Raw genomic sequence first — 14,624 nt, 5'->3', positions numbered from 1 at the left:
AGACCCAGCTAGTTGGTCAAATGCAGCCTAAGTATTTTTCTTTCCTCGGTTTTTTGTAAAAATATGATAAGTTTTCTTTTCCATTTACTGTATTTGACAGAGGCATCATTTTTGTTTACACAACAGTAACATTGTGTTGTGCATGAATGTTGCACCAATTTATTTTGGAGTAAAACAAAAGTATTATTATAACAGTATATGTGTGTTTCTGCACATAGTTGTGTAGACTTGAACAATATGTATATGCAGAATTCTCTACATACAGATCACCATGAGATGAGTGCTTTAGATAAAGCACAATGGTGTAGTTGGTTGGACAAAGGGTCTTATACTATAAATCAGGGGGGTGTCAAACTTAAATACACAGTGGGCCAAAATAAAAAGATCGGTACTAGTCGATGGCCGGACTGGTTCAATGTTTATTGCGAAACTTATTGAAATGAACTTATTGCCCATATTAAACCTGGAACTAACAAAGCTTAAATTATTGCCTATAAAAACAACATTAAACATTAAATAATCAGTTGCATTCATTTCTTATGGCTCTATCTGCAGCTTTTCCAGAGTCATTTCTTATGATTACATTTTTCCACAGGCCAACAACAGCTTCAAAAAAACTATTTCCCTCAAAGAAAAAACCAAACATGCCCTGTTGTCGTGAAAAAGGACAGAAGGAAACATCCATGTAAACTCAGTGTGCTGCTCTGTGATGCTAGTTCAGATACTTGGCATCTCATCAATGTTTGGGCTCAGGCTCTGAGCTGAGGAAATCCTCAGGATTGAGGTGTGCGTGCAATATACCGGCGGGCCAGATCTAATAGTAATTAAATAATTATCCTGCGGGCCGAAATTAAATCCACCAAGGGCCTGATTTGGCCCCCGGGCCTTGAGTTTGACACATGTGCTATAAATGAAGTGTGTGCCATTTGGTGCAAAAGTTCGGTTTTGGTAAGTGTTTATGTAATTTTTGGTGCAGTGCTTAATTTTGCAAGAACAATTCGGTGTTTTGCACTTTGGGTGTGTGGTTTTGAGAATTGTGTTAAGTGTTTTTGACAAAATGAGCCCTGTTGTCAAACAATGTGTTTTAGCAATTGAAAGAAACTGTAATATATTGAGGCCTTGTATAAATATCAAAATGTGCACAAACTGTTGAACAATGTGCATTATGCAGTACACCTTCAACTAAAATGAACCACATTAACTAAAGCTGTCAAACAGATGCAGTAGGGAAGACATCTCCCTCTGACAGAGTCGGGAGAAGTATACTCAGATCTTGTACTTGAGTAAAAGGAGACGTATCTTGCTTGTGAATTTACTCCAGGTGAAACTTAAATCTTATTTAAGTGTTGATAATATTTCACATCATTAATCCAAATCTGCAAAGCAACTAAAGGTATTAAATACATGTAGAGGAGTAAAAGTACACTATTTACCTCTGAAATGTAGTAGAGTTAAATTACAAAGTAGTAATGGAAATACTCAAGTAAAGCAAAAGTATCTCAAAATTGTACTCTGTCCTCTGAAATGTAGCGGAGGACAATACACATTCATGTTTCTTTTGTTTGTTTTTATTATGCCTCCTGTAGCACCTTGGGATTGCTGTTAGCAATGAAAGGTGCTTTACAAATCAAATGTAGTATTATTATTATATGGAAATAAGAAAAGTGTGTCTAGTAAAATGCAATGTGATATTGTCCAAAGGCAGTGATAGAGACAACAGTATAAATAGAGAGCTTAAGAATCAATCATTAAACATCAGAATAGGTGTGTCATGTCTTGCTAATGTGCCTGTGAATGCAGCTATCTGCCCAATATCTACACCACCAGTCTACAAGAGGGCGCTAGATCATTACAAATTAATGGGAATCGTGTAACTGTTTGGCTAAGAGTGTTACTGACACCCCCCCCCACACACACACTTCAGCTGCTCTGTTGGCATTTTCAGAATGAAATAGAGAGGGGTTATAAAGAACAGTCTGTGCCATATGAAGAAAATGAACAGGTTATGTAAACATGATGCTTTGTGCATGTAGACATTTTAAATTGATTGGGTTTACATTTTAATTAATTAAAGTTTAAATAAAAACCTTTAATAAAAACGTTTTTTTTAAATAAATAAAAATAAAGAACTAAATGAATAAATGACTAAATAAATGAATAAATAGATAATTAAACAAAAGCCAGGGAGAAAAAGCGAGTTTTAAGTGTTGATTTAAAAAAAAAAAAACAGGGTCTGGGCCGACCTCACATGGAGGGGCAAAGTATTCCAGAGCCTAGGACCAGCCGCTGCAAAAGCTAAAAGAAACATTACTGGCAAGTGTCACATGTAAATAAAGGCCAAAACTCAAGGTAGTGTTTAGTTTTATTTTTTTAATATTAATTGATATTTCAGTGCAAGTCAGAGTGAATTAAATAGAGGCATTTTGTCACGACAAACGTCATCACAAATCTTAAAAAGAATATTTAAACCACAGGAAATCCCACTTTCAAATTAAACTGAATGAACAATAGAAAGTATAATACAAATAGGAATGAGCTGAATTTTTTTCAGAATGATTACAACATTATCAGCACAACAATTGTTATCCTGAGTGGCGCTTCAAAGTTCTTGTTCAATGCAATGATCATCAGCCTAAATTCATTTTGTAAAAAAAAAAATTAACATTCCATGATAATAGCAGAAATAAATACGCAAATCTGATAGAGACCACAACCTTAAATGACCACTGGAGTAGACGACAAAGACTCTTCCTCTCTTTCGTCTCTTCCTTTACTGTGAGTTTATGATATGTTGTGTTTTCAGTAATGTGGTGTCTAATTATGGTAAACACGTTACATTGCAAAGTGACTCAGTGTTTCAAAGTCTTCAGTAGTTATTTTCTCACATGAAACTTACTGGAAATATTACAGCCTCTAGCTTCAGAACTTTCAGAACAGAACTTTGAGATCTGTAAAACTTCACTCCACCACATCCAGTCGACAGCCATGAACACACAGTTTGTCTTAAAAATGAATGAAAATGAATTGCATTTTTTCAACATATCCTTTAGCCCGTGTCACACTGTCCTGAAATTGACACCCGATGGACACACGACAAAGGAAATGTTCAAATTCGGCTCAGATCGTAACAACATCGGGCCATTCGTGAGGGCATCTTAAGCCATCGTATGACCGCCGGTGTAGTGTCTCAGGCTCCGGCAGCAACTTCGTAAGCGGTGGGAAAATCTTGTATCAGTGATTCACATCTGCATACTCTGGTAATAGGAATGTAACTTCTCCCCGTCACTGCCACAATTCGACATTACAGATGACATCAGGTGGAGGAGAAATTCAGCCTCCTGTCCCTCTGACTGAGCCTCTTGGCTACACTGATGGGGACTTTGTTCCTCCACAGCCTGAAGGAGCAGTAGAGAGAAGAGTCATATGCTCAATTACAACTCATTAAATAAAAGGAATAGGAATAGTCAGAAAATCAAAAAATATGTATATACTTTTTTGTCATTATTTAGGTAAGGAGGGCAATCACCAACATATGTCATTTATATGAACCACAGACTGCTATCTTGTTATAAAAGTAGGTTATTTGACAATAGACATATTAAGGCAATGAAAAACATGGTGGTGCTTTGTCCTTCCTCGTGTAGCGGTATCTCAAAAGCTTGTTTGGGTATTTGTCAAATACTGAAAGTGACAAACATAATCTACACGTGCCTTTATGGGCCAATAATGTGCGACACTATGACCGAGAGTGTACCTGATGAGCTGCAACGCAGGACACAACTGTAAGGCTCTGACCAGGGCCTCTGCTCCAACAACACTCACAGTGTTCGACTCCAGGCTGGGACACACACACACACACACACACACACACACACACACACACACACACACACACACACACACACACACACACACACACACACACACACACACACACACACACACACACACACACACACACACACACACACACACACACACACACACACACACACACACACACACACACACACACACACACACACACACACACACACACACACACACACACACACACACACACACACACACACACACACACACACACACACACACACACACACACACACACACACACACACACACACACACACACACACACACACACACACACACACACACACACACACACAAAAAGCCTAATGAGAAAACACACATTTACGCTAACACTTTTTGAGTGTACTGAAGAATTGTGTGTGGGAATATGTTAACCGTAATAACTTGAGTCATATTTGAATGTTAGTGTGTGTTGGGCAAGTAAGTCAAATAAAGGAGGAAGACAAACAACCAAACAAACAACACATCCTCTTCCGAAACTAATAAAGTGTTGTCTATAAAGACGTGAATAATGACTAAAGAAACGTTGTGCGCTAGTGTGTGTGCGCTAGTGTGTGCGCACAAACTCACTCAATTCTGGTCAGCTTCTGGCAGAGAGGCATAACTCTGGCCAGCTCCTCTGCCACCTTATCACCACAATTATTCCATCCCAGACTGGAAACAGAGAAAGACAAATATGTAAAAACATTTCATAACATCAACACCTCTTAAAATCAGGCCTGACAGACCTCACAATTCAAAATGGAGTTCATCATATTTATGTTCTATACAGTACATAGTGCCAGGAAAGTGAAGCACATTTAGGCACAACCCATCCTTTAAATGTGGCCAAAGTCACTATAATACATATGTTAACTCAAACCACCCAAAAACTTACTTTTCATATTGGCATATTATTAAATTATCTTGAAATAAAAAAAACAGACAAGAAATGTGAATTATTTGTTTAATTCTTCTAAAAAAGCTACTTGAAATCTGTTTCCCCCACCACTTGTTTGTATTTGTGGTGTTATTTGTGATATCACACTTAGTGGCTAGTCTTATAAATAGAGTTGCAATCAAAAGACATACCACCAAACATCCAATAGGTGGTGCTGTAAGACCACCAATAACCCCCACCTTGCTCTGTGGAAAACTCCTAGCAACCTCATGTGCACCGCCCCTCATCTACATGTGTTTCAGAGTACTTTCAACAAAGCAAAATGGCCAACAAGGGTTTAAAAGGTTATAGAAAACACTTTGGGTTACCATTAAAGATCTGTGTATGTTACTTCAAATGTGTTTTATGTCTCAATAATAAAGTATGAATAAAGTGGTGCTTTTTGAGGAAAGCAATGTTCTCTCTTTAAACACAATGATCCATACTGTACATTTCCCATTGACAACCTCTATGCTATTGGGACAATGTTCAGACAAACTTGTAACAAAAGGCAATATGTTGATGCAGAAACACTTTACACTTGTTAATGAAGAAAAATAAACCAATAACTTTACATTTCCTTATAGTGAAGCATGCAGAAGGGGTCACCGTGACTTTATGTGGTCGTTTAAGGCCAGAACAACTATTACTCAATGGAAACAATGCACTTAACTGGCTAAAAATATGTTTTATAAGTTGAAATTCCATGGAGGCTGTCAGTCATCTGATTTTAATAGAAGTTGGGAAATGTGACAATGCAGATAAACATACTGAAAATGACCTACAAAATGTCTTAGACTAAAGAAAATTCATGTTTCAGATTGGCCAATCATGGCCTCGAATGTATTTAGATTCTGTGGAATTAACTGAAGAGAGCCATTCATGAAAGACATTCCTGGTTTTGTGAGGTAACATGGTCGATGCAGAAATATTTGGTTGAGGTAACCGCTTTGTAGTAACAGTTAAATTGCCATTAAATGTTGCAGCACACAATTCCAAAAGTCCTTTGGACCATGCGATCGCCTCACGATATTTTTTCATGCACGTGCACTCCGCTCTGCATCGGCCAAACGGCTCGCTGCACCAGCACTACGAGGGGGGACCAAAGTTCCCATCAGCAAAAGCACGTGGGTTTGCTATCCTGGCTCCAAAATGGTGGAATGAGCTCCCCACTGACATCAGGACAGCAGAAAGCTTACACACCACACCTTCCGGCGCAGACTGAAAACTCATCTCTTTCGACTCCACTTCCAGCGATATAATTACTAACTAAGCACTTATAAACTAACAAAGCACTTATACTAAAAAAGGACTGGCTTATCTAAAGCCAGTTGAGTAGCACTTGAAATGTTTGGCTCTATGAAACCTGATGTACTTATATGATTCTGTTTTCTTCAAGTTTGTATCTTCTTGGTCGAATGCACTTATTAGCCGCGTTCACACCGCAGGACTTTCCCTGGTACTTTAGTTCCGTTAGTACCAATAATGTCGCGTTCACACCGCCGGGACTACTCAGTGCCGGGAACTCTTTTGGAACTCTTTTGGTACTTTTTAGTCCCTGCTAGAGAGGTGGTACGAACCTGGTGACAAAAGAGTGCCAATTTCTATTCTATTTCTATTGGCTCGGCGAATTGCAAACCACGCCCCGTTAGACTCTGAATTTGTTTTGTTAGGCAGCCATTTTTTTCCTCGCTACAAAACCACATCCACACCTGAGCGAGTGGTTTTTTTGTACTTTAAAGCAGTTATGACCACACGTACTACAACACCGGAGCGGTGGAATGATGAGGAAGTGTCGGCGCTTCTGGCAATTTACTCCAAGGACGGGATGCAGCAGCTTCTACAGAAAGCAGTTCCCAACTCCAAATGTTTTGAGCGATGTTCGCTACTTGAGCTGGGAATCGTGCACAGTGCACACGGATGCCGGGTAAAAATAAAGAAACTCAGGCAGGACTATAAAAAAATTAAAGACCACAATAATAAGAGTGGTAACGATTTTCTATTGTTATTATATATATATATTGCCACTGTTTTTTAATACTGACACCTAACTTGCACTAAGGCGTGTCTGCCGCTATATATATTGCCACTGTTACATTGTTTTGAAACTACTTACACTTTATTTTACATTTCACACTGTTATTTAACTTCAATTTACATGCATACGACACACCTGGAACAGCATGATGCCGTTATTGTTATGTCTTGACTGTGCAATAAAACAAACAAACTGGCGAAGCTTTATTTATTGTGTCCCACCCCAAATGTGCAGAATAGAAGAATGTGAGAGCAGACAGGTGTCGGTGGTTGAATTGATCAGAAACACAAGTCTTACACACACGAACACAAGTAATTTATCATGTCATTTGTTTTAGATAAATAAGGGAAAAACACCAAACAAGGGTTGATGTCCTTTTCCAAAATCAGCCTGAGGGGGCAATATATAATAAATACATAAAGATAAAGTCCATTGTTATAATGGGGTATTTTATTTGTAAATTACCCTTATGCACTCCATCATGTCTGAGGTCGGAAAGTAAACAAACGCCTCATACAGCGGATGGGCTTTATACCCCCCTCCCCCCCCCCCCCCCCCGTGTAGTTCTTCTTCTCTCGTTTTTTTTTTTCTACTGTAGGAAATACACTGACTATGGAAAAGTACCTCCAACATCCTACTGTAACTGTCCTGGTGTCTGTAATATAATGACATACATCCTTGATAATTATTTACTGACAATGTATTATATGACATGTTTCAACCTTACCCCACATCCTGTATGAGGGGACAGTGGGCCAGACTGGCAGCAACATCACACAGCTCCGAAGTCCCAACAGAGGTCAGTCTGCCACACCATACGAGGAAAAGAAACATAACATTTAACGTAAAGCCTGTATTGATAAATATAGTCAGCCATTAGGGTCTTGATTAGAAGAAGCTTAAGAGTCTTACTGAAGCTTAGTGAGGTTCTTCAAGCACGTTACTGCTTTGGCCAGATTCACTGACCCTTCCTCTCCAATCTTGTTCTCTGCAATACTGGAAAGACACAAAAACATTAACCTCAGGATATCAAATGTAATAATTATTAATAGGAACTGTGAAAGTGACTTACTCCAACACAGTGATGTGTGTCAGTGATGGTAGAACCAGGGCCATCCTGGCAGCGGTGAGATCTCCGAGACTGTTGCTCGACAGACTGCAAGAAAGCATGGTCGAGATGTTTTAATTTTGTAGCATTATAAATGTGCCAAACAAATGTAATTTCTATTCTTTTTTACTGTATAAACTGTACGTTTATATTTCTGTTGATGTAGTCATTTGGTCTTTATATAACAGTCTAACTTCTAGAGTCTAGTTCATCTAGAATTTTTTTTGTTGTGTATTCTTTGTGGTTCATGTCCTTTCTACTGTATATATGTATATATACTTGCTGTTTATTGTTTTTATTTTATTATGTCTATACGTTTTTTCCACCTTTTAATTATTTTAATGCCTGAACACTTTGCTGCTGTAACAAAAATAATTTCCCGATTTGTGATGAATAAAGTATTTATCTATCTTTATGGAAAACTGTACTTGTTCCCAGCATAGAAAACTGTAAGAATATAAATGTTTTTAGATGTGGTAATAACAAAGGGCTTGTGCATCAAAATGTTTTATAGCTATAAGTCTCATTTCCAGGATAGAAAACGTCAACATGGTTAAAAGGAGACACACCTTTAAAGCAAATAGACCCTGTAATTTATTCACAAGTCACGAATAAGTGTGAAATCTTTGCACTCACATCCCGAGTCAAGACAGTTAAGTTCCATACTTTGACTTTCGAGTCCTAAACAGCTCATCATGCGCTCTTGACCAAATGTAAGTCCTTAGCATAGAGAACTATCACTTTTTCCAAATGGCACTCAGAAACACAACATTTTTCTGCAACATGATTTGATGTTGTTCGATTGGATTGAAGTGGACTTGCTGGGAATGACTTCATTTGAGGTGATTCAGGATATGAATGGAAATAAACAGATTTTTGGCACACGTTTAAAACTGTATACTTTTTCATCTTTGGGCTTAAAAGGCTCGAGTCCAAGTAAAGTCACGAGTCATTGTTGTTAAAGTCTGAGTCGAGTTGCAAGTCACTTTTGGATTTAGCCAAGATTCCTTTAAATGTTGTATTGCTTCTTTAGCAATGGGTAGAATAAGTGCGAACGTTATTGAATGCATGACAGAATCTTCACCTCTTAAAAGGTGTTCCATTGTATTTTACTAACAGCATTCACAGGAATAAGACAATAAAACAATGACATTATTTCCTTACTGGAGCTCTTCCAGGTGACAACATCTGTTCAACGCCTCCAGTAGCTGGTCTCCTGATTGGTCGCTGATAAGGTTCTTTGACAGACTGTGAAATACACAAACACACATTGAAATAAGTAGTTTTTTATATAATAACATAGGGGAATGCAAAGCCCACTACTTCAGTGGCTTCTATGAAGTCAGATTGATTATCAAGAGCAATGAAGCCACAATACACAACAAATAAATGCCTTTACCATTACAATAACGCATGCCGTGAATAAATAAATGCAACCCCTAATGCTGGAAGACCCAGTGGCTGTCAGTCCCATGGTTGAAAGTAAAAACCTGATGCTAAATGTAACGTTGGCGCTCGTAAATAAAAAACTTCACACATGGATGATCAGGCTGGGCATGCATGTGATCTTTACCAACAGCATAATTAAACACCGGCCAAAAATACGAAAGATTATGCTATCATTTATCACACTTAGGAACAACAACAATTTAAGAACCATCAAATAATTCCATTGACCATTCCAAGCCATGCAGGTATTTAAAGGATACATTCACTACAGATCTCACAACAGGGAACAATAATTAAACAATATTATATATATATTTAAAAGTATAAATAATATTGGAACATACACAGCGGTGTGAACAACATTGTGAAAGATGTGACACATGTAAATTGACAGATTGTCATTTGAGTAGCTCCCTAGTTAATAAATACTTTTTTGTATTCTATACTAATGTTTCATTTGATATGGTTTTAGCTATGGTTATATCCAAGCATGCATATTGGATTTGAAACATGAGGAATGAATAAAACAATGATGTCTTAAGAATATGAGACTTTTATCACAAACATGGAACTTGACAGCAGTAAAGAATGCCCTCTGAAAGTCTGGCCATGTACACAAGTCTGTGGCAGCAATGGATTTAGTTAGTTAGCACCCCCAAAGCTGTAGAGCCCTGACCCACATAGCAATCAAGAGTAAATGTAGAAAACAACTTGTAAAAGGTCACACGCATACTTGTATTACACTTCTAGGACTACTGTGTGAGAATGGCCAAGGCAGATTCCAGCTCCTCTCATTACCATAGAGCAGCAGTTCCTAACCTGTGGGGCACTGCAAGTGGGCCACGAAATAATTTGCAAAACATTATGATTTGTGTGGAAACATTACATTATTAAGATTTTTTTTTTATTTGAACCTCTTTTCCTTTTTCTTTCGTGATCCTCCTTAGCAACGGTCATTACAGTCCTTGACAGAGCACTGTACTGGATTAACCAATCAGAATCGAGTATATTCAATTAAACCGTGTAATACAAGTGTCTGTGTGTTACTGATAGCCAGCTCCTTTTCTAATTAAAATAAAAAGTACTCTGAGAACTTTATTTAGCCTCCATATTGTTTATGGTTGAATGTGGGCCGCACATTTGTTTTAGATTCTTAAGTGGGCCCTGAGTTGAAAAAGGTTGGGAACCGCTGCCATAGAGTTTTCAGACACTGCTTTCACAATGAGGAACACCAGCTAATTTGAGTTTTTCAATTGTTTCTACAAAATAACTATTTGTGAAAACGTACTATTTGTGATTTAATTTGTAAAGAACAACACAATATTTAAAGGGTTTTAGTTAATTTGAGACTTAAGCACAACCACTTCCAATGGCTTGGATTAATATTAAAGAGGCCCTATGCTTTTTGCAGTTTCCCTCTCCTGTAGTGTGTTATATAGGTTTTTATACATGTAAATGGTCTGCAAAGGCTAAAATCCTCTGGTTTCAGACAGAGGGGGAAAAGAGGTTCTGGAACACAGGCAGTATGAGACAAATAAAAAGCTTTTTGAACATTAAAGCATGTGAACATGTCAAAGTAGAGGCAGAAAATACAAATATTTTAATTCATCTCCTATTTTCATGGTCTTTTATTATTATTATTTCCTTGATTTTATGTTATTTATTATTTATTTTATTGATCTGTGTGAATCTTTGCTGTACTGTTTTTTTTTCACGCTTACCCTGTTGCTGCTTTGTACAACTGCATTTCCCCTCGGGGATTAATAAAGGTTCATTTTATCTTATCTTATGAGCCTAAAAATGAGCAGAATATATCCTCTTTAATAGAATGTATTTGCATTTTTATTGCTATTCTGAATGAATCTTAAACGTCGTGGTTTACTGCACTTAGTGTGAGTCACTTTGGGTAGAAGCATCAGCTAAATCAGATATGATGTTATGTATTGGACCAAATTCAACACTGCCTACCTGATCTTCCTGAGCTCTGTCCAGGCTGGAAGAAATCTGCTCAGCTGCTCTATTCCTCTGTCAGCCATCCTCCAGCCATTCAACCTGACAGCAAGAACACATCCAACATCACTGATTTATTTCAAAATAAATATTCAAATCACATTTATTTATGTGCTAGCATGCTCACTCTATCTCCTTCATTAGTGTTAGTCCCTCTGTGGCAGCTAGGAGCGGTAGCACTTCGTTTTCTTTTGATGGTCCTGTTGCTGTGGCCGTCTTATTGAGCCTGACACACAATATGTACACATGAACGCTCAACGTTACTGCTCAGACAAGCAATCTGGTTGCATTAGTTTGATTGTATTGGGCCGAAGAAACTAGTCTGTAGGGACTTGGCTTGGGAAACAGAGGGTCCGGAGTACGGAGTGAGGACTGGCACTTTGAGGGGTCCCAGTCCACCTCCTGGACACTGCGTGCAAGTACAGCAGCATAATGTGGTATAATAGCTGCCCACTGCTCATAAAACAAGGATCTTTTAAATGCAGAGACCAAGTAATTTTAATCATCCATTTCCATTCCATTGACTTCTAATGGTCCCATTGTTTATTTAGCCTGGCACACTCACAATGCACAAATCAAAGGTCACAACTGCTACAACACAATCCTTGCATAGGTTCCAAACAAGTTGTGGACATCTTTCATGCGTGGGGGATTTGTATCCATGTAAGAATGATGTGTATTTATTTGCTGTATAAACAACACTGAGAGAAGCAGTGTATGCCGATGGCTGACCTTCAGCTCATCAGTGAGTAACAATTTACAAGTTAGCACTATGAGAGAATGTGGAATAGCAGATTTCTCAGAGGGATAGTTGGAGCAGGCGATCCCCCCCCCCCCAATTATTTAAAGTGCAGCAACAGCAACTGCAGCAACAGCAAGTGCAATGTGAGAGCAGATCTTAAATAGACCGGATTATAAGAAGGGTACCTGATATGTGTAAGAAAGTATTTGAGTGTGACTTTCGCAGCACATAAAGACGTCCGCTTGGAATAGCTTGGTGGGCTTGACTGTGTAATAAAATACTTAAACCTTCATAATGAATAGCTATACACAGGCCGCGCGGTTTTGGATTAGTCTTCTTAATGATTTGAAAAGGTCAGGAGTTCTATCGTGTTTTTTACTTGAGACTTCGGATGGACTTGATATTCCTCAGTGCGTGTGCCAGACACACTCGGCTTTCCTCACTCAGCTGCACGGAGTCCAGACTTGGGGGGCACACGTAAACATAGAGAAACAAAAACAGGAGAAAACACATCGACTCACTTTTAGCATAGACAATCAAAAATCTACAGTGGGATTGAGATTAGATTAGATTTTTGAATGCTGCAAAAATAAATCAATGGCAAGGAAAACGTTATGAATGATCAGTGAGATAATCTTTACAAACGAACACTACCTGTAAGATATTTGAGGCCGAGATGCAAATTCCAGTAGTAAAAAGCGTAATGCCTTGGACAAACTAAAGCACCCTCACAGCAACTGCCTTTGAACAGTTGCCATAGCTGTGTTAACCAGCTACGCCTCATGTTAGGCATTGAATCAAAGGCACATTGACATTGAAAGGAGGAAGTGAAAGTGAAGAAATGCTAAATCTTCCTCATTATAAACCACTTTCTCTTCAGTGTATTCAGACATTTGTGTACACATGATCATTAGTATAAGTCGTACCAAAGGCCTTCCAGGCGGACACTCTCTCCCAGTGCTCCGAGGAGCTGCAGCCCTCCTGCCGCCGACCACTCACAGTGAGAGAGGCTAGAATTACAAATGACACAATCCCCATGAGTAAATTCCACATTGAGCTCTTAATTTCTTTGACATGGCGGCGATTGATCAATGAAGATAATGTTCCCTTGTGGAGGCGTGTTATTATGTTCAAAGCTTACTTGAGTGATCTCAAAGTGGGCACGATTCTGGTCATAACATGGGCTGCTGAGTCACTTATCACATGACCTGATAGACTGGGAGATGGAAGATTACATTTAAATTAATTGACATTACAAAAAGAATGTGCTGGATGTACGCTATCCATTCAGCGCCAGGTTTTTGTTGTGATAGAAATGTGTTTGTTGCTCACTTTAAACACTGAATGGCTTTAGCCTGCAGCAAGGCCTCGGACAGCTTCTCCACCACAGTCACACAAGTCTCTTTGGAATCAATGCTGCAGAAGATAACAGAACATGGTTGTCATGCTAGAACTTTAAAGCAGGCAAGAGTAAAAGTGTCAAAATGTGAAAAATCTCCCACCTGAGAGAAGTGAGATTTGGCAGCGAGGGCAGGACAGAACAGAGGAACTCCGCTCCCTCTGCACCCAGGCTGTTGTGGGACAAGCTGTGAACAATGACAACAAACATGACACAAATGTCTTCCTTGAACACTGCTATGTGCATGCCATATTTATAACCAGAAAATAGAGAGTACTAACTCCAGCTCTGTCAGTGAAGAACACTTGGTGATTACACTCTCCATAGATGCAAGGTGGTGCCCCTCCATTGCACAGTCCACGACGCTGGGGGGGGGGGGAGACGGAGAGGAGAGATTGACACCTACAACTGCCAGCAAGTTATGTGCTGCATATGTTAATGGCGTTATCTCGCATTTGCACACTTTATTTATATTGTCGGAAGGAAAGCCACCATGAAGTTGTAATTATGGGATTTAAATGCAGTTTTGCTTCACTTTGAGGTATTTACTTTGAGTTTTAAAAAGAAAGTACCTTATTTTCTTTGTGGCCATGGATGGATTCAGATCTGCAGAGTCCTCACTGAAAACACGAACACACATAAACCAAAAATATGTATCATATTTGTATGCGTAACACATAGCTCACAGTTCAAGTTTAACATTTATTCAGATACAAATACTTATTTCAATATGTCATTTTTTTGCATGCCCCCCTCGAAGAACATATAATCTGTCTCCTATTTCACTGAATAGCCTCAGTGCATAAACCAGTATACACCTTACTAGCTTCAAAACTAGTTTACGAACCAACAGATGTCACACTTTGAATATTGAATACAATATATTAAAGAGCAGGAGGACTTTGATGTTGTGTTGATTTCCCGCCCCCTCTGGACAAAGGTTTCAGTGTTTTCAAAAACCAGGGTCCCTTTAGAAAACCTCAGATTTGACTGCAGCACGGTCTTACAGTCTGCCTCCCACACACATCGAGGATAAGTGTGTAGAAATAGCCAATCATTTGTCTTCCATACTTATGTCGGTCA

At 38.7% G+C, this 14,624-nt stretch overlaps 1 protein-coding gene across 6 annotated transcripts in view; it reads right to left on the bottom strand.

The window, feature by feature from the left end:
- Positions 1-2,355: 2,355 nt before the first annotated feature.
- Positions 2,356-14,624, bottom strand: part of nlrc5 (NLR family, CARD domain containing 5) — a 53,220-nt gene continuing 40,951 nt past the window's right edge. For 3 of the 6 annotated variants that reach the window (XM_034084748.1, XM_034084751.1, XM_034084749.1), the window contains 16 exons: positions 14,114-14,161; positions 13,823-13,906; positions 13,645-13,728; positions 13,475-13,558; positions 13,284-13,358; positions 13,069-13,152; positions 12,522-12,605; positions 11,528-11,626; positions 11,359-11,442; positions 9,106-9,189; positions 7,906-7,989; positions 7,746-7,829; positions 7,561-7,647; positions 4,447-4,530; positions 3,755-3,838; positions 2,356-3,395 (listed from right to left, as the gene is read on the bottom strand). In XM_034084748.1, coding sequence (XP_033940639.1) covers positions 3,314-3,395; positions 3,755-3,838; positions 4,447-4,530; positions 7,561-7,647; positions 7,746-7,829; positions 7,906-7,989; positions 9,106-9,189; positions 11,359-11,442; positions 11,528-11,626; positions 12,522-12,605; positions 13,069-13,152; positions 13,284-13,358; positions 13,475-13,558; positions 13,645-13,728; positions 13,823-13,906; positions 14,114-14,161 — 1,315 coding nt within the window. In that variant the 3' untranslated portion in view covers positions 2,356-3,313. The remainder of the gene's footprint in view (positions 3,396-3,754; positions 3,839-4,446; positions 4,531-7,560; positions 7,648-7,745; positions 7,830-7,905; positions 7,990-9,105; positions 9,190-11,358; positions 11,443-11,527; positions 11,627-12,521; positions 12,606-13,068; positions 13,153-13,283; positions 13,359-13,474; positions 13,559-13,644; positions 13,729-13,822; positions 13,907-14,113; positions 14,162-14,624) is intronic. The other 3 variants (XM_034084750.1, XM_034084754.1, XM_034084752.1) reach the window with 2 other exon arrangements.

This window comes from Pseudochaenichthys georgianus, chromosome 6 (genome assembly GCF_902827115.2).
Source record: "Pseudochaenichthys georgianus chromosome 6, fPseGeo1.2, whole genome shotgun sequence".
NCBI classification, from domain to species: Eukaryota; Metazoa; Chordata; class Actinopteri; order Perciformes; family Channichthyidae; genus Pseudochaenichthys; species Pseudochaenichthys georgianus.
This window is presented reverse-complemented; position numbering and strand designations above follow the sequence as displayed.